Source organism: Etheostoma spectabile, chromosome 7 (genome assembly GCF_008692095.1).
Source record: "Etheostoma spectabile isolate EspeVRDwgs_2016 chromosome 7, UIUC_Espe_1.0, whole genome shotgun sequence".
Classification (NCBI taxonomy): domain Eukaryota; kingdom Metazoa; phylum Chordata; class Actinopteri; order Perciformes; family Percidae; genus Etheostoma; species Etheostoma spectabile.
Genome location: NC_045739.1, coordinates 13,815,455 through 13,835,798, shown reverse-complemented (window position 1 = coordinate 13,835,798; position 20,344 = coordinate 13,815,455). Strand labels below are relative to the sequence as shown.

Sequence of the window (20,344 nt, the reverse complement as noted above, 5' to 3'; positions counted from 1 at the left end):
CCAGATGTGTCTGTTTGTTGGCGTACCTTAGAAAATGCTCTGACAGAGCCTTGGCCCCTCCGTGACGTTCTCTTTGCCAGTGTTTAGAACAAACAGTGCCATCTACGCTTTGGCCCCATTATCTCTCATCTTATCAAAACTTGTAGATTAGCTGAAACATACTACTGTTTAGCTTGTAACTGGCACACTTTTCCACCATTTTATAAATAATACAGCACTCATGATTGGTGGGAGGCCAATAACAGCCCCACAACGGGAACAGAGGGGAGTTCATTGTCTAAAGACATTTTTGGTAAAGTTGGCTTGTTACCCTTTTCTGACTTACAAAATGCATTCAGTCTACCATGTTCCTCTTTTTTCTTTTAATTTCCGTTAAGGTCGGCACTCAAGGCATACGGTGTCCCCTGGCAGAGGCCTTTGCCCATTCATACTATTCGGAAGTTATTTACTGTGCTACTGAGAGGATCTGGCCACGTGATTGCCCAGGACTGAGTGTCGATCTTAACTGGCATGATGTATGGTCTAACATCACTAAAATTTCATTCATAGGACATATCTCACCACTGTGAAAATGCACCACATGAATGAAATAATTAAAAGCCCTTTATGCACTTTCTGCCCAATTTCTTCATATGTTCTGGGAGTGCTCTCCTGGTCAGTTCTGAAACAATATTGCATCCCAAAATGTTACTGTGCCTGTTACGGTCACTGTTTTGATTCTGAATGACCTGAAAACGTGCTGTGTTTGCTGGACTTACAGCTGCTAAGAGGATGATTGCAACCCGTTGGATGCCACCTCATGACTTAACTGTTTGTTCATGGATCCTTTCTTTTTTTGGATGTCACATACATAGAACTTTCTACGGCTCGTGTGGGTGGAGTCCCGAGGAAGACTTAAGGTCTTAAGGTAGCCTTTTCTTTTGTTTGCGTGTGTGATTGTAGGTTTATTTATTTGATTAGGACAATGAACATTAATCAACATTTCCGTAAATGCGCCAGTTTGCCAAATTTCAACTGTAGTCCTACCTAGCATGCATGTCTTTATGGTGGGAAGGAGCACCCGGAGGAAACCCACTCAAACACGGGGAGAACATACAAACTCCACACAGAAAGTCTTGTGTCTGTCTGCATGTGTTGTTTTGTCCCCCTCCCTCCCGTTTTTCCTCTGTGTTTTTGTGTCCCAGTGTGTTGTTTGTAACTGTTATATATATATATATATATATTTTTTTTTTTAATTATCACAAAAAAAACATTTATACAAATGCTATTTCTTGGTGTTATTTTCTGAGGCAATAAATCACAGTCAAAATCTCTCTCATACTCATGATTTATGTAACCTGCAACCAGTTGTGACCAACAGAAAACTGTATGCAAGTGCACAAACAGTACAATTAGGAATTATCAAGGGTTTCTTTTTGGTGGCAAAGGCTCTAGACTAATTGTATGTCTTCATTGTTGACTGATGTAAAGACAATAAAAATAGCTAAAAAAAGAGCTAAACTCCTCAAATCTACAATAATTTTAGAGTAACAAGAGTAATGCATGAGCTAAGGAGGAAAAAAAGAGAAGCTCAGGATGTAACCTTATTGCAGTCCAAAAATGACTAGAGCAGCATGTATTATGCAGTATAGAGTAAGAATACAGTAGCAGAATTCAGCACACCACAATAGCATGTAAATGGGAACAGCCTAAAGCTCAAGTGAACAATCCCTTATGCTAACTTTCAATCAGTTCTCAGTGAAGTGCACCAAACAAAAATTTCAGAAACAACAAAAACAGTCTTTATAAGCTCAAAAAAAAGAAGAAATGAGCAGGGACTTTTTTGCTCTCCCTCAGTGCTGAAACAACTGATCTGTGACTGGGCAGTATGTCGAGCCTGACTGGCAGCACTTCTGCTGCAGGTATCTGTAACCTTCTTACAAACACTCTTGTCCAAAACCTCAGCAGTTCCTTGGGCGAGAGTAATGGCTTCTTTGCACAGGGCCGCACCATGCTATTGTAGAATCACAGAGCGGTTAATTGAAACAAATGACTCTAATAATGGGACATTATCCCCACAGGCTGGCTTTGTGGTGGGCCTAATTAGCATTGCGGTAGTGGCGAGGAGGACGAGTCACCGTGCTGATCCCTCAAAGGAAGCAGCCGAGGACCCCTTTTAAGTGGGCAGTTCATGATTCTCCTACTTGCGGCATTTAACAGTGCCGGGCTTTTTCAAAACCAGCGTGTGAAATGTTTAGTGTCATGTTTAGTCAACCCCAAGTCCTTCTGAGGGTGAGTCCCATTTTGTTAGGCGCTGTGCTGCCTTTCCTTTTCTGATGTTAAACCCTTCATGACTCAGCCAGCTCAAAAGGTTTGAGGAATATACCAAATTTACTCATCAAGTTTGACCAAATTTGATTATGGCTGCAACTAAAAATTCCTTTCTTTATTGATGAAGCTGGAAGTGGATTATTTTTTCAATTAATCAATTAATAATGTGATCTGCAAAATGTTAAAAAATAATGACAAATGCACATTGGTTTCCCAAAGTTATAGTTTTGAATTGCTTATATTGACAAACAAAATGATTAAATTGTAAAGGTATTATATATAACAGATAACAGATAACAACTCTCTATAACAGAGAAAAAGGTCTTACATTTCAAAAGCTGAAATGAGAATAATATTTAGCATTTTTGTTTGATATATGATTTAGATTTTCAACATAGTTGTCGATTATTATTCTGTTGACTGACTAATTGATTAAGAAACTAATATTTCTGATTATAGACAACTCTTCACACCATTGTCCTCCCACATGTCATCCCGTTCTCCCTTGGAGTGTCAATGGCCCGTAACTAATGTGACAACATGAGATATTGTTTTCCAGATGTATTTTGATCACCACTGAAATCTGTTTTTGCCTTTCCTAATTGTTTACCCTTGTACAAGATGATCCCAGAAAGTCAGCTGTAACGCAATGTTCAAATCTCTGTGACCAAGCTGTTTTAAATATTCATAAGTCGTAACAGTCGCCTAAGGTTATTTGAATTAGTCCCATGAATATTCATGAACTGCAATAAATGAGCATTTGTTTTTAATGCTCAATCTGTTAATACTCCTCTTCATTACTTCACTCCGAAGCCTGCATAATAAGCTGTGCAAAACAAAGCTTTACTTTTTTAAAGCACAGTTCTCTTTGGAAGTCTATTTGTTTCGGTTTAAATGAAGTGCCCTACCAATTATCTTGCTGTCATTTCTTTTGACAACTACAAGACACATTGTTCACCCCTGTTGTGGAGTGTAGCACTGAAGGGCATCTGTCTTTTTATGAAATGAAAAGCCACAACAAAAAACATTTCTACTGTTACACAAAGTGATTTATCTGGAAACGTCACCAAGATGTCATATCTACCCCAGTAAAAGGCAGCAGAGCAAGCGAGTCATATGAGATATGTCTAAAACCTACAATGAAAAAAAGAAAGAGATTGCTGTTTCAATTTTTTTTTTAAACACAAGTAATCCAGCTGCACTGAGCATGTGAAGTCAAGTCAAACTGCAATTTTCAGTGACATTTCTTTCTTTTAGATAAAGTTTATTTTAAGGGATTGGTTCTAGATAGTAGCATACTAGGCCACTGGATTTCACTGTGAGTGCTGTATACACTGTGATCGCTTTCTATATATTCACCCCTTTTCTTTTAGTGCATTTTCATTTCTATATATTACATCCAAATATCAGTCTAACTGTGTCTACAATGTTTCACAACAGTGTACAATGTTGATAGGCTTACTTTGATCTTTTGAAGGCTTGATTGCGAATATCTAGCGTAGTCAATAAACACAGCTGTCAATATTGTTTTTATGTTGCTGCATTAAAATAGTTTTTCCCCCTCCTGTCCCAAATGCCAAGTGATGCAAAATAAATTTCCTTTCACAGATTAAATGAAGTCAAGCTCACATAACCTTGTAGCAATGAGTGACTCTGAAAAAAGAGTGATCATGGAAATAAAGGCACACACACATACACAGTGCAAACACACTTATGCACTGTGCACTATCGCACAGACATGTACTTTAGTATTTTTGAATCATACTTTTTAATAGAGGCTGGTTTGAGGTGAGTTTTATTTTCCAAAGTTAAAGCCCACAAATAAGTTCTATATTACCAATGAATCAATGTATAATCTGAAAGGGGTCTCTCACAGTGATTTAACAAAACTGAACAAACGTTCCATCTGACTGAATGTGTGACATAAACTTGTAAAGCTGTCGGCTGCTTTTTTGATGGCAGGGGCTTTCCTCCTACCTTACCAACCTCATTACACCGGTAATGAGACAGGGGATGGTGCTCTGTTTCAATATTTAAAGGCGCTAGCGCCCCTTAAGGCTCCATGTTGAGGCCGTTCCGTAACTCCTTCACGGCCCCTCATTACCGTCTGCTGGGGAGTGTCCTTCCTCTTTCATTTTTTTTTTTATAAAAGCACTAGATCTTGCTTGCTTTTCCCCCCTAGCTTTAGCTTCAGTCAGACCTGAACAATCAGGGTGCTTGTTGAACATAAGACCCATGGGTGCCACCTCTTCCCCAAGCACTGGGGTGGCAGAGGCGCTGACAGCTAAGGGTAAAACAGTGTTTCTCCCTCCGCAATGAAAATTCACACAAAGACATGTTATATTTTGCAGTATCCAGTCATCCAAGACTTGGCCCTGTCTTCCTTGAGCTGACCGAGTAGGTCAGCGTTGTGGGGAGTATGTAAGAGCATTTCTGACTGACAGCTCTGTTTGTCTATAGCGCTGATGTTGCTCCTTTTGCTTGTTGGAGGCCTTGTAAATGGTGCAATTTTGAGTCTGAGAAATGGTCCCAAAACCATTATCAATCCATTACCAAGTATCAAACCCTACACCTAAACAAAGTGCTGGTTCGTCCAGTTGAAAATAAAAAAAAATATGTGTACATCAAGTGTTGCCTAATACTTTCTGCATGTATTAGACACCTGTTTTTCCCCCATCTGCTACAAATCTTTTTGATGCACCAGCTAATGTTTCTACTGCCTGCAGAAATATTAGATGGAAAAGAGGCGATTGTCAGATAGAACCAATTTAGTTGAAGAAAACAGGGCTATGGCCAATACATATGTTCTGTATGCCTGAAATCACAAGATTATCATATAGTCAGCTCGAAGCCAACAGGACAAAGTGAAGCAAAATTGTGTGTGTGTACAATATGCAGCATGAAGATAATGGTCAATCCACTGCTCTCAGTGCTGGAATGATTTAACTGTGTTTGCTGTAGGATCAATGTGCGCTGAAAAAGAGAATCCCAAAGCAGGAGAAGTTTACAGAGCTTTAGCCTCGGGCTAAATGTTGTACAAAAACCAGCAACAACATCCCTTGAGATGAAGCGTATCTGTTGCTCCAGCTGAGCTTGTACTTGTAGGAGGTTTATATGTGCTCTGAAGGATAGCTTTTATTGAAGAGGAGTGTATCCTTAAGGTAACAATGTTGACTTTTTATTTGCTTCTTCAGCCACAGTGAAAAAAAGACTGTTGAACGATTAGCGTTTTTGTTTTCCAGCTATCTCCTCCAATTTTGTGGTTTTACCGAAAGCCTTTTGTTAATACAATACAACAAATTTAAAGACTTGTCTCTTTATTTTCCACCCTAGTTTCACTGAGAGCCTGTTTCCATCCACCCTGATTATTCTTTAAGCATTCAGCAGGCAAAAATGTAATCTTCCTTATTATACCTTTATCAGTGTGAAATTAAGGTTAATTGACTTTGTTGGGGTAACATCAAATGAAACATCCCTAATGGAACCAAAATGAAAAATAACGTCATCTTCAATTGCTTTAAAATATTTCTCAATATATAGCCTACTTTCCTATTCCGCAGCCTCAGAAATAAGCTCCTCTTGTCCCAGGAGATAATAAATGAATTGAATCCCCCCACTCCAACCCCCACCAACCCCCTCCTTCTTCCTTATCGGTCATCTATTTTTCCAGAGTAAGCTATTACTTGCTGGGGTTGCTAGGCAACAAGAAATATTAATAGCAGCTATTATTAGCCAGGCTCTGCTAGAGTAGTACTAAAATGTGGAAGTGGGAAACATGAATGTGTTACATAAATCTCTGGACCTTTCACAGTGTGTGCAAGTCTCTGTTTGCGCTGTGATTTATTGCAATGACGGTTCATTTATGAGAAAAGGGGGTGTGAAATAAGAAAATGGAACATTACCCTGAAGGGGTATTTGAAAATAAATAATTGCAAAGGTGAAACAAAAGCTGTTTAAAAAGCAGGCACTCCCTCTCTGTTTCCTTCTAAAATACTATCGGCCAAAGAGGGCTGCTTTGTTAAACATTAGTAAACCTCACTAAACTACTGCATACATGCATCCAGTTTATATGTTGCTATCATCTAGAATCAACTTATCCAAATGATTTCATAGGTTTTGTCAAACCAGCCATTGACACTAAAAAGCAAATCTCTTGAAAATGTTTGAGTTCACATCATCTTTCTCCTGCACCAAGCATATTCAGCACACCAATGGATTGTGACCTAATCCTGAAGACTGGCTTTAATGGAGGCCTTAGCTACCACCCGTGGAAAAAAATGGAGATTGCAACTTACGCAGTTTGATTCTGAAAATCACATAAGACCTGATTAACGGAGGATAAATGCCGCGGATGCTCACATTAAAGCATAAATATTCATGATGGAGGGCAGAGAGAAAAAAGTCATATTTATGTCAGATGAAAGTATATAACATTGAATAATTCACCACACAGGCCATTTATAATTCATCTGGTTCGATCCTATGATTAAAGCTTTCGAATATGTTCGCCAGGGGTGTTTACATGTTCAGTCTGAAGCATGTTTAACACAAGAAAAAGTCCCTTTACTGGAGGGGGAGTGGGGGTCCTCAGCAGCTTTTGGGAAAGAAAAAGCAGCTGACAAGGGATATCCCCCTCTCCTTGTCAAGATTTTCTGTTCAAATCCTGCCCCCTATCCCCCGCACCCCCATGCCTCCCCGTTCCTTTTTTGCTTTGCCGATCATAACGCATGAAAATATGCAGTGCTGAGTTTCTTGCGCCCTTTCTTGGCTTACTTTAAGGTAATGAAATCTTTGAGATGTGCAGCTGAATAGATATGAAAAGAGCTGTGATGCAAAGGTCTGGCAGTTAAGGAGGCAGCAACTCTCTGTATTTATAAATGAGGCATATTTAGAATCAGACCTTGCTCAAGCTGCACTGTGTCAGCCTCCTTGGCCTCTAAACGAGCTAATTAGCACTCTAATAGAAGAAATATGTGCTATTATGAAAAAATAATGGGACACTATTGAGAACGGCACACAGAAGAATTTGTCATTTTACTGTGTCATTGGTTCATTGCTGTTTGTACTTTACACATTTATAGATTCAATAGAGTATCATAAGAACTATAACTTTTGAAAACAACAAGACTGAAATATCCATGACACAAACATGTAGAACCCTTCAGACCCTTGCAGGATGACTTGTAGCCCTCTGACCACAGAGACTAATAGAGCACCACAGCGCTTGACTTGCACGATCACAAAGGGCCACAGGTAAAAGGGGACAGACAAAAAAAGGTGTACTCACTGAGTGCATAGGCCCCGTAAGGAGGTGGGTGTCCTGACCCAGCATGTTGGACATCATGAGGGCAGGCAGCTCAGGGTAGGAGTAGGTGTTGAGCAGGCCGTTGTGAGGCAAAGAGTGGAATGGGTAACCTGACTCGTGCTCCATGAGGTGCAGCAGAGAGGGGTCGGCATGGTTGGGGGGTGTGATGGGGGGGATCTCGTAGTCTTCATCCCCTGCTCCTCCTCCTCCACCACTGCTGCCTCTACCCTGACCGGAGTAGTTCTGGATGGGCAGAGAAAATATTTTCTTAGAAGAGGATTAAACTGCAACACAGCAAGCTTTACTCATTTACCTACTATTGCTGCAATTTTCAGGGTTGCAAGAGAATAATAATTTGTTCCGAATATAGACCAGGACAGGTCACAGCTAGACTTTCACATGTTTGGGAAAAAACAGTAATTTGCTTATCTTTGGAATGTGGGAGGAAGCCCTCAGAGGAAGATCCCCATGAACACAACATGACAACATAAGAACATTGTACCTGAATCTGAAAACACTGCCACATTTAGTTACAGTACAAATAAAGTAGGGGGCTTGTTTCAACACTAAGAAAAACATGCCCACAAGTCAACCATCCGTACTGCTATTCAACCCCATAACGGCAAACTGAAGACCAGGAACAATGCAGGAGAAAAACTGCTAACAAAGGATGTTCCAGAGGAATTCAAAAGCTTCATCATAGGCTTTTAAATGCACCTGTTGTACTTTGTTGTTCAGCTTGGTGTTTGCACCAGATATTGAACTGCAGAATTCAATTCAGGCTGTTTGGCTGAATATAAAAAATAATTGGAAATTCAAATTGTTGTGCTTACAAAAGTGTAAAGAATTAATTCAACACAAACATACACAGCAAATTAATTAGAGTTAGACAACAACAGCTGCTGTATAGAATAATTTGCTTCAGAAATCTTGACAGCTTTAAAGCAACAAACTGTCAGCTTGCACGCCTTTAAAATACAGTTAATCAAATTCGTTATGTTGAAAAAAACATTCACAATCACTTAGTGGCTATTTTATAATCTCGTAATTACAATGCCAATCATTTAATTTTAGGAACAGAAAAACGAGACTAAACAGAACTCACATTCCTTAATACGAAATGTATCTAATATGTCTAAATGACCGACACCAGGTAAAACAGCACATACTTTATGGTACTAATAAGGTGATACATGAGCGGAGCCTGTGCTTGTCTTTTCCAGGGCCTATCTTGACATAATATTAAGCTGAGAAATATGGTTTTGTGTTCTCAAAAAGCATTCTGAGGGTATTCACCAGGGAAAGAAAAGCAATTTTGTCAGAGGCAATCTGATGCCAACTCCCCTTTATAATGACTGAAGAAAATTAATCATCACAAATAATATTCCAGTGTCAGCCATTCAAGAGCTTTTTAATAGAATTTTTATTATTCATGTCTCGTGGTACACATCAACTAGTCCGTTCTGCAACATTTCAGGAATCAATTCAATATCATCTTCGTGTAGGCTGTCATCTCGCCTGCCAGTGCAGCAATTCATCTTGGAAACAAATACTTTTAGCAAACGAATGGCAAGAAACGTCAAGAAACAGTTACAATGTCCCCACTAGCAGAACTGGTGCTTGAAGATAGGATAAAAGTCTCATAATATGCACTATCATTAGGGAGAAAATAATAATAATAAAAGGTTTTACTATCAGGGGGTGATGTGCTGTTTTCTCTTCCCATAACACTCACTCTCGGTGCTTGCTCAGAAATATTATCACTGGCAAGTCCTTTTCCCACGATAAAGGTTTTGCAAATGTGTCTTCATTGTCTAACATAATTCTTGTTGTTGTTTGTTACTATTGTTAACAAGCATATGCGCTAGGTTTAATTCAATGAATAAATAAAAACTATTCTCACTGGTTTGTAAATCCGTAGCAAATTTGCTGAAACATATGAGCATATTTGCTGCTTCTCTTTCTTGATAATAAACTGAATATCTTTTTGTTTTTAAACAAAACAACACATTTAAAAAAGGTCACCTTGGAGTCTGAGAAACTGTGGTACTGTAAAATTTTGTTAAGAAAATAATCAGTAGATTCATCGTTGAATTGAATTTTTTGTACTCCTGTCTAAATGAGAAAATGCATGGTTTTCCATCGCCTTTTAAAACAGCACATGAGCATTTTTCCAATGTGACACACCATTATGAAAATGATTCATATGACTGTTTTATCATCTTCCAGCAGCGCCATGGTAAAGGTTTAGTTAGGCTTGAAAAAAATGCTACTTGGTAAAGGGTAGGGGAACAATCATTGTCATAGTTAGATGTAATGTTGTAATTCACATAAACACTGAGGGTCTTTGTCAGGATTTTGAGCTATTTGAAGTAATGCAGCTGTTTTTTTTGCAAGGTTCACCTTTGCAGGACTGAGAACTCTTGAAATTAAAACAATCTGGGAAGGAAACATCAGTCTTTGGTTGAACTTCTTACAGCTTATTGACAATCGCTCATATAGGATAGGCACTGCCTCTCTATGAAGGGTTACAAGACAAAACGGGTAGGAACTCGAGGTAGAAAGATCGACTATTTGGTACAACCCTTTGTAATAAAGAGGAAATGAAAGAGGACAGGCTTGTTTGAGTCATTTGACATGTTGACTTGTGTACCAAGATTTAAATGCTGTCAAAAGCTATTTTATGGCCATGCCTTCCATCACTTTGGAGTTTTTTTTTTCTTTACAGCTTCTGATGATGCCCTTGGAGATAAGACACAGGACAAGGACAACACAAGTTTAATAATTTCATACATAGATAAATAATTCATAAATATGCTGTTTTTCAGGACATGAAGCAGAGTGGTTAAAAGAGAGAGGGGTCAGAAAGAAGCATCAAATGTTGATTCAGCCTTTTCTAACCTTCACCTCCCTGATCCCCTTCAGAGGTGAAATTTAAGTAAATCCGTCATTTTCCTGGACAAGGACGTTGCTTTGGTCCTTTGAAGAATCTACAAATCAATTCTTTCCTTATTTCCCTTCCGTAACTTCAGCACGATAGCACCAAGCTTCTTTTGTACATCAGTTGTGATTCGACATCAAAACAGCATATTTGCTTTAACATAGTTTATAGATGTGAGATGTTGCTTCGAGGCATATTGACTATCATCTCACATAAAGCAGAGCCTGGTTTTTTGGAAAAAAAAGAAGTGAGATGATTCACCCCATGGGAACAGCAAAAACATTCAATAAAAACTAGTTTTAAGAAGAATCTGAAGCATACATTTAACTATACTCACTGTTTGCTTTGAACCTTAGATAAACAAAATATTTACATTTGCAGCATTAAATCAATAAACCACTGAGGTGTCACAAGCTCAATGAAACAAATGACATTCAGTCCTTCACAACTTACTCCAATGCTTAATCAATGCATAGGAGATGGCAAAGAACTTTTTTTTTTGCTTTGAAAGGTAGCGACAGTAGTAAGTAAGTAGCAGGTAACCTTTATTACAATATCTCATGAGATGAATGGGAAGTTTTTCATCAAGTTCAAGTTAACGAACCCCCCACTGCTCGTGGCGCTCATTTCATGGAGCAGCCCCCTCACTCTGACATCTTTCCATTAGTGCATGTATAGGTCCTGTGCATGTGTGTGTATATTTCAGGCCGGTGTGTAATGTGTGTAATAACTGTACCAAGCAGAGTGAAAAATGTAAATTTCCCCTTGCGGGATAAATAAAGGCATGTCTTCTTCTTCTAAATTATGCATCTAAAAGTGGCACCAGTGCTCGGATTCTTAGAATTGTGTTACTTATTTTTTATTTATCTGAAATTGCAGGATTTATTTTGTAAATTTACTGCATTTTATTAAATCAATGTAACAGTATCAGAACATCTTGCTCTTGCTGACCCAGTGGTTTCACCTTGCTGCAGGGATGTAGAAGTGTATTCCAGGGTGAGTCAGTACACTGTGACAACACGGTTTGGCGTGGCAACAGGTGCAACAGAGCACACATCTGATGACACCGAGGACCCACCCAGAGGTGCAACAGAGTTTATGTCAACCAGAGAGGGGTGTAAAACACTGCTTTTCAGCCTGGTGTTAAGATACGTTTGGAGAAAACATAACAATGTATACCTGTTTATTTATGTATACCTGTTTAGATACAAAAAGTCAGGTACCATGCAAAGATACCCAGTTATATAGTTTCTAAACCTCTCCCTTGCATGTGAACATTTTCAGGTTTCTAACCATCTCTCACCTAGCATGTTAACGTCTTTATGGCATACTCAATTCACAAAAGATTGGGATACATGCTGTAGCAATTGTTAGCCAGGTAAAGCTACAGTAACAGCTAAAATTTCATCTTGACATGTAAGCTCGTAGGTTGAAAAGTCACTGCAACCAAAAAGCTCCATCTTGTCAAGTTATCTTTAGTAATTAAGTTACCTTAAGTGGAAACAAATTAATCAGCTCAGCTAAAAGTTTTTTGACACAAATGGATGGGAAAATGAGAGGAAGTCATTAGCTTGGTGATGGAGTCATTTGTGGCCTATGAGGTGTTTAGTAAAAGACAGCTCATCTGGGAACAATGATGTGTTCGTCAAAGGGAGCAGAATGAAAATGTTGCACAGTACACCAGAGAGCCTGTCATGGCTGATAGGGGCCAAATTGCCCAAAGACAAGAGCTCTGTCTGTCTTTGATGGACTTTGTTATTACAGCTTCAGTGACTGACACACTCAAAGTGTTTTCCTGCAATACTGTGCAGTTTGAAAAAAAACTAATCAGAAGAAGACAACTCTTTTTGCGTCATAAAACTGTATAACTTTGAATGAGTGTACAGTGTCCTATGGAAAGTCATTCAGCCATATGCTACTTTGTGAAAAAAAATGATTTTACCGACAAACAACAGCTGGCCATGCATATATAAAGGTTCTCACGTCCACTTTGTGTATTCGAGATAGATGGATGGCAACACTAAATCTTTAAAATATCTTATGGGGATTTTCAAACTTCACCTTCAAAGATCAACCTTGCAGTGATGAGAAAGGGCATAAATGAAACTTATCATCAGCGAACATTGCTAAGGTGTGCTGCACAAGTGACCATTACAGCGACTGTCTGCAGGGTCCACAAAGGCTATCTTACCTGGCTTTGAAGCGACAAGGAACTCCATTTGGGTGATGTATCAAGGGAAGCAGACACAGTAGTACAATAGAAGGAGAATGGAACAGCAGACCCACCGTGCTGACTGACAGCAAGACAGAACCGGGATAAGTGAAGTGTGCATGGGGGGGGGGGGGGGGGGGGGGGGGGGGGGGGGGGGGGGACCATGACCAATAGTAGCTCAGGGTCATTCGCAGCGTCCGTTACTAAAGGTGGGCTGTGTTGGGCTTCAACCAATAGCAGAGGAGTAAGCTAACCCCTTCCATGCTCCCCCATGCACTGGTAATTCTCTCAAATGTCACATCAAAATGGATCTCATTTAGGTGGGTAAAAAGGATCTGACTCTCCATTGCAGATGTGGGTGGACCCGTGCTGGATTGTACCTGAACTCTAAAAACACAGCCGCAAAGGAAGTATTTTGAAAAAAAGGTGTGGAAAAAGAGGCCAAGTGCTGCACATTTATGTCAGTTCAATTTCTTTTTCAAACACACAGTTATAGATCAAAGATGAAGGGTGAAAAATATCTCTGATCTTTTTACCAGAACAGAAAGAAATAGAAAATTCTTTAATGTTTGGACCAAAGGCAGTGTTTTCTTCTTCTTTTTTTTTGGCAAGGGGGACAATACTCTCGTTCCAGACACATTTCCTATTCTTATTCATTAGAGAGAATCGTATAAATAAATAAAATATGTTGTCTCGTAGTCACTCATCCCCCCCAAGGGAACATGGAAGCCCCAGTAATCACATATGGCACAATAGCTCTCCCATAATCCCCTTTATTTTTATTTTCATGATGTCACTCTCTTTAAGCCCCTTGCTTTATGAGTCGCAAACGGAGTGGTGAGGGGAGGAGAGGAGGATCGAAGAGGAGAGGAAAAAGCAAGGGAGGGGTGAAAACAAATGATGTGGATCCCTCATTGTTCTTTCTCTATGCCCTCATTCCAGTCAGGGTAATAAGAGAACATTGTGATTTACTGTCAGTGAAGCGCAAGAGTGCATCAGAGAGAATCCACAGCGGCAGGGGCCATTAAAATAGATTTAACTTCCCACAGTATTAGGCCAGATGTCTACACTTCTATTATATTTCAATCAGCCATGACCTTGGTCTCCATATGAAGAGAAAGATCACTGAGAGAGAGGGGAAAGAGAGAGTGAAAATACACGCAGAAAACCAATAGAAATATCATACTACTTAGTCCCACTAAATCCATCTACTCCACTGTGCAGCAAATACAGAGAGAGGCTGGGACAGAAATAGAGCTAAGGTTTCAAGTTCTCTTAAAAGAGTGTATGAATCATTGAGTGCACTTTCAGTGCTCATAAGTTGCTGTTTTTCGAAGGGGTGCTGCTTTGCTGCGAGGTATGCATTTGAGGATTGACCGATGGAGCACACCCAAAAAGAGTGGGACAGTGAGTTGTTTAAATGTCCTTTAAAACCTCAGATATCAACAGACGTTGAGAATATTCTTTGAAAAAGGGACACATCATCCACAATGGATCCCTCACATTGAACATTTCCCTGTAATATGTTTTCCTCCTGCTGTTTACTCACTATCTCTCTATTCTCAATAAATCTTTTACATGACTTTTCATAAAATCCTTACTCTGCCGCAGAGTAAGGATTTCCATCCATTTCAGCTCCATGGAAGCTGAGCAGAGGTCACAGCATGTTCTGTTTCAGAGGCTGATGGTAATTGGACTTATTGGTTGAAATGGACTGACCTACATAAAGAATTACCAATTCCTGGTTACAACTGTAACTTACAATCCCTCCTAGCATGGGCGTGTCAGTTGTGATGCTCCTCTGATGTCCAGCATTGTTGTAAGAATAACCCTAGTGTTGGTTTAGAGCTGAAAACTCTTTTCAGCCTGAATTCATGCTTACTGAAATTGTACGCTCTCTGGAAATTTAAATACACACCGTACAATATGTATCTGTACTTGATTCTCGCAACCTTGCCAGCGGCTCCGTACAGCCTCAAAGAGTGAGTGAGATATGTGTTGGTGTTTTCAGACCCTCAATTAAATTTTTCATCCTTTGTCTCAAATGTCCCCCAACGTTTTACTTGCAGGGAAAGGATGCGAGGAATGGAGGATAGAAAGAGAAACACTTTTACTTGTGTTGCAGTTGTGGTGGTGGGGGTATAACGGTGCACTGTGAGTCACTGTTAAGTAACAGTGCCTTTTCACATCAGCATCGCCCACATTGGGTGTGCGGTGCCAGGGTGTACTGAGGAGAGAGAGTGAGGGAGAGAATGGAAGAGTGAGGAAAGGTGTAAAATGGGGCGGGGGGGGGGGGGGGGGGGGGGGGGGGGGGGGGGCATTATCATTTGAACTGCTTGTAAGAATTAGCATTTCGTTTTCAGATTTTGGTTAGCTTAGCTTTAATAAACAAGAATTAACATGTTAATTAGTGGGCTTCAGAGTTGCTGGTAAGCAGTTTCTTTTTACTGAGGACAGAGCCAGGCTAGCTGTTACCCTCTTGCCAGTTTGTAATCTAAGCTAAACTAACCATATTGAACAGGCAGACATGAGAATAATAAATAGGCGTATTTCCCAAAATACTGAACTACTCCTTTAAGTATTTCTCACTTTATCTAAATGCGTTACCAATAACTACACAGTACATTTCCTAATTAATTTAATCATCATTGATTTAATTGATACCACTTTTATGTCTGCAAATATGAAGCTACAATCAAGTTAGCTTGATGACTGGAAACAAGGGTAACCTCTTTGCCTTGCTCTGCCCAAAGCTAAATGAATTATTAACAAGTTCTTGTTTGTTTATTAATCTGTGTAGTTGTGATTACATGGGCGGCTATGTGGCAGATTATTGCTGATTGCAGTCTCAATGCTAAGCCACACTAACTGCCTGGTGGATTCAATTTCATATTTACCATACAGACATTAGAGTGGTACTAATCAACTTGCCCTACTCTTGGCAAGAAAATGAATGCACACATTTTCCAAAATGTTAAACAGTTATTATTATATTTTTATCTAGACATCCATCCATCCATCCTGGGTCTTCCCCTAACCCTTCTCCCAGCTGGAGGTGCCTGGAACACCTCCCTAGGGAGGCGTCCAGGAGGCATCCTTACCAGATGCCCTAACCTCCTCAACTGGCTCTTTTTGACGTGAAGGAGCAGCGGTTCTACTCCGAGCTCCTCACAGATGACTGTGCTTCTCAGCCTATCTCTAAGGGAGATGCCAGCCACCCTCCTAAGGAAAGGCTTGCACCCTGGATCTCGATCTTTTGGTCATGACCCAGCCTTCATGACCATAGGTGAGGGTAGGAATGAAAACTGACCGGCAGATCGAGAGCTTTGCCTTCTGGTTAAGCTCACTTTTCGTCACAACGGTGCGATAAATTTAATGTAATACCGCACCCGCTGCACCGATTCTCCGACCAATCTCCAATCATCCTTCTGCTCTGCCTTTACCATAGAGGGCGTGTTAGCTGGATTTAGGAGTTCGTCAAAGTTCTCCTTCCCCCGCCCTATTACCTCCTCAGTTGAGGTCAACAGGATCCCATCCTTACTGTACACAGCTTGGATGGGTCCCCGCTTCCCCCTCCTGAGGCGGCAAACAGTTTTCCATACAGGACTCTCATTCAAGGTCTCGAAGAAGGCCGAATACTCCGAGCTCTTGTTTGGTGCATATGCACAAACAACAGTAATAGTTTTCCCCCCAAATACCCGCAGGCGTAGGGAGGCAACCCTCTTGTCCACTCTCGTAAACTCCAACGCAGCGGCGCTCGGCCGGGGGCTTGTGCCCGGCGCCTCACACCCTGGGCAACAGTTTTTTTTTTTTAGACATACGGAGGTATTTCTTATGACCAAATTGAACATACCTACTTCAACCACTTCCCATACTTAAATGTTACATTCATTGATCAGCACCGATCCTCATGTGAATGTGGTTCTTAGCTGTTACTGTAAGTCTATTTGTGCTTATTGAGAGCAACTTAACTTCCTTGTGTTCACATACTATGCCAATAAAGTTGACTCTGATTCTGAATTGACAGCGTAATATTACATTCAGACTTGAAGTTGTAAGCTGAACTTAATTTCTTAAGTTTAATTAAGTTGACTCGGTTGACTAAATGAGCGTGCATTAGAACAACAAATTAACAAATTGGACAAATTAGTAACTTGAATCAAAATCTTAAGTAAGCCAAGTCCCTTGTATTTATATTTTGAAACAAACTGATACTTCAGAAAAAAGCTTCTTTAAACTGAGCTGAAGTGAATTGAGAGTGGGAAGGGAATGTACACATTTTGTGTATAAAGTTAAGTTGATATTTGAGAGAGACATACATTTTCAGCTGAAAGACTCTGGTAGATGAACGTGGGTGAAAACCCAGAGAAAGAACTAGAAAGACAGAATGAGAGAGAGTGAGGGAGTGTCAGAGTTAAGAAATACACAAAAATAAAGAGACAGAAACAGAAAGACAAGGAGAGAGAGAGAGCGAGAAAGAGAGAGAGAGAGAGCAAGAAAGAGAGAGAGAGAGAGAGAGAGAGAGAGAGAGAAAGGGAGAGAGAGAGAGAGCGTGCTTGTATCCAACAAGTGAGGTTTCTAGTCTAATCTCGATTATCAGCCACTGTTCTCTTGCAGCCGGCCAAATCAATAGAGATACGCGGCTCAGCAAGACACCTGGAAACAGAAAACACAGAGGCACAAACAGGCTGAAACTTGCAGCTTTTCACAAGACCAGTGGCTACTGAGTTTCTTCTCTTGCACAGGAAGCCAGTGCAACATGTACACCAAGAGACGCACAATATGACTCTGCCTCTTTCTGCCACTGGCTTGTTTTCTCTTTCAGACTTCATCCCTAACCAGCTATTTCTCTAAAGCTACCCGTTTTGTCTCTAATTTCCCCTAATCTATGTATATACTCATGGTGTGCTTCCACATAGACTGATTATAGGGTGAGGAGAAGGCAGCCAAAACACACACATATAGATGGATGTACAAGTCTGCACAATCACTCAAATAGATTCGGCCTGATAGGAATCTAAATGAAGAATGCTAATTGTCCTTTTTTACTAAATTAGAATATGTGTGGGCGTGGTTGGATGCAGCCATTTTGGTTTGGCTGTGATCCTTTTCAAGCAGCTTTTAGTACTACTACAAAGATATGCACTGCAGTCAGCATTATTTGGCATGTATGTGCATGATAGCCTGATAATCAGACCAAATTGCCATTTCAATCATTTCAAGTGAGCCGTTTTCTGTTTGGGAGGGTAGTTTACTTTGCCCTCAGTAGTGACTGACGTGTTTGCAGTTACAATTGTTAGTGCAATATTTTTCCGGTATTGGGAAGAATATACTGATTTAAGAGTTGCTATTTCTGTAAGCCTAATGACAACAACACAGAAATCTGACGTACCTATTCTTAATAGAAAGCTCTAAATTGGCTCAGTTGTTTTCAGCAGTAGTCAATGAGCCAACACTAGAACTACACGTATTTGAATTTATTCAGTGAAAAAATATGTTGTTTTAAGCATCTAAAACAAGTTGGTCCATACTCTGTGTGGCTCACAAGAACATTCTCAGTCAATCAGGATAATAGAGACGTCTAATAATCTTGAATTCAACAAACCATCCCCTTAGTAGCTTTGTGAGTGTGGGCAGACATAAACAACGCTGACTGATCAACAAAATAATACGCCTAAACATTTGCATATAGGCTGAAACCTCAACAGATGAACCAAATGGAAAACATCAATATCATCAAAATGTCTGGAAGCTCCATATGTGCAAAAAACAGAAACCATAGAGTATTCAAAGCCTTGAAAACATCTTGTTTGAATGGACAGATTGTCCAAGCATACAGTAAACGACCCCTTTAAAGCTGTTTCTGATTAGCGGTTTTCTCTTTTTAAAAGCCCAGAGATGTTATGTGTAATGCAATCTCCTGGCTGTGTCAAACTGCTACCTTAGTGCGTACGCTGTGGAAGACCCCAGAAATGCAAACAAAGGAGTCTCTGTTCTGGCTACATGCACCTTTTTCACAGGCACACATCATGTAAAGGCTCGAGTGGGCATCTCAACACAGTGTTAGAAACTTGTATTAAGGAATACAGGCTCCCTCTTTCACAATCTGTTAGACCATTCTGAAGGTACTGTATCTCCAAACTAAAAATACTTTCTGCTGTGCTGTTTACACAAAATAAACAGAGACATCGTGGAAAGGCTACTGCTTTGCATCTTAGTATGTTGTTATTTTACAAACACAGCTAATCTTAATAAAAATTACAAACACATACCAAAAGTTTGGGGTCACTTCGAAATTTCCATTGTACTCCATTATAGACAGAATACCAGTTGAGATCAGTTGCATTGTTTTTTTAACCAGCGCAGCAGTTTTCATATTACATTATGTGCTTACATAATTGCAAAAGGGTTCTCCAATGTTTTCTCAGTTAGTTTTTTTTAAATTATATCAGATTAGTGAACAGAATGTGCCTTTGGAACATTGGATGAATGGTTGCTGATAATGGGCAATGTAGATATTGCATTAAAGATCAGCCCCCCACTCAGATCAGCTGGTATTCTGTCTAACATCGAGTGGAATGGAAATTTGTAAGTGGCCCCATACTTTTGATATATATATATATATATATATATATATATATATATATATATATGCAGAATGTAGGCATGCATTCAGCACATTCATTAGACAGTAATCACCATTTCAAATTGATGCAGAAAATGATTCCATATTTAAACCTCTAATTTGTCTGATTTAACTTCAAAAGCAAGCTGTATATGGCAAACCACTGCACAGCTAATGCATACAATTATACATCAATTAAGAAATGATTCACTCACATGCACAGTGAGCAGTCAGAGTTTATGAATTTTGTATGACACATAAAGAAAATGCAGACATTCCTTGAATGTGGTGGCTTTGAAGATATTTAAAAATTAACCTCTTCAGACCATTTGGCAGGGTAACCATTGAAAATGCATTGCCTGTACCCAAGTTCCGTTGAAATCCACAGAAATGATTAATTCTGGTCAAGATCCCAAACCCAGAGGATATGCTATATTAATAGGAAATATGCTTAAATGTATATGGACAAGACAACTGGAATGAAATGATTTGGCAAGTTCTAACAAATAAGATACTCATGGAAATGTTATGCCGAGATATCAAGATCAATGCTCAGTTACATTCATTAGGGCTGAAACTATACAACCTTTAACTTAAAAGTGCCCATAACACCTCTTCCCAATTTCAAACAAAATCAACTGTATTCAAAAATCTGATGCTAAACAGTGAAATGTGTTTGGAGGGCTATTCAGAACTGGTGTGTAAGCTTTTATTTGAGAGCGCTGACAGAACATCAGCTGCAACTGGCATATTTAAAAAAAGCCCAAATTGCCTTATCCAATAAGAAGGTATTTGTTGACACAAAATGCAAACTTGGAGTGGGTGTCAATGATTGACACATGACCGCAGCAGCAGAGAAACTACAAAGCTGGACATTCATTCCAATTGGCACGCACGCAAACACACACTCACACACGCACACACACACACACACACACACACACACACACA

At 39.7% G+C, this 20,344-nt stretch overlaps 1 protein-coding gene across 3 annotated transcripts in view; it reads right to left on the bottom strand.

Annotated features, from left to right (window-relative positions):
* The window catches only part of LOC116692666 (thymocyte selection-associated high mobility group box protein TOX), an 87,659-nt gene that overhangs the window by 22,435 nt on the left and 44,880 nt on the right, over positions 1 to 20,344 (bottom strand). For all 3 annotated transcript variants that reach the window (XM_032521137.1, XM_032521136.1, XM_032521138.1), the window contains one exon: positions 7,598 to 7,858. In XM_032521137.1, the coding sequence (XP_032377028.1) occupies positions 7,598 to 7,858 (261 nt within the window). The remainder of the gene's footprint in view (positions 1 to 7,597; positions 7,859 to 20,344) is intronic.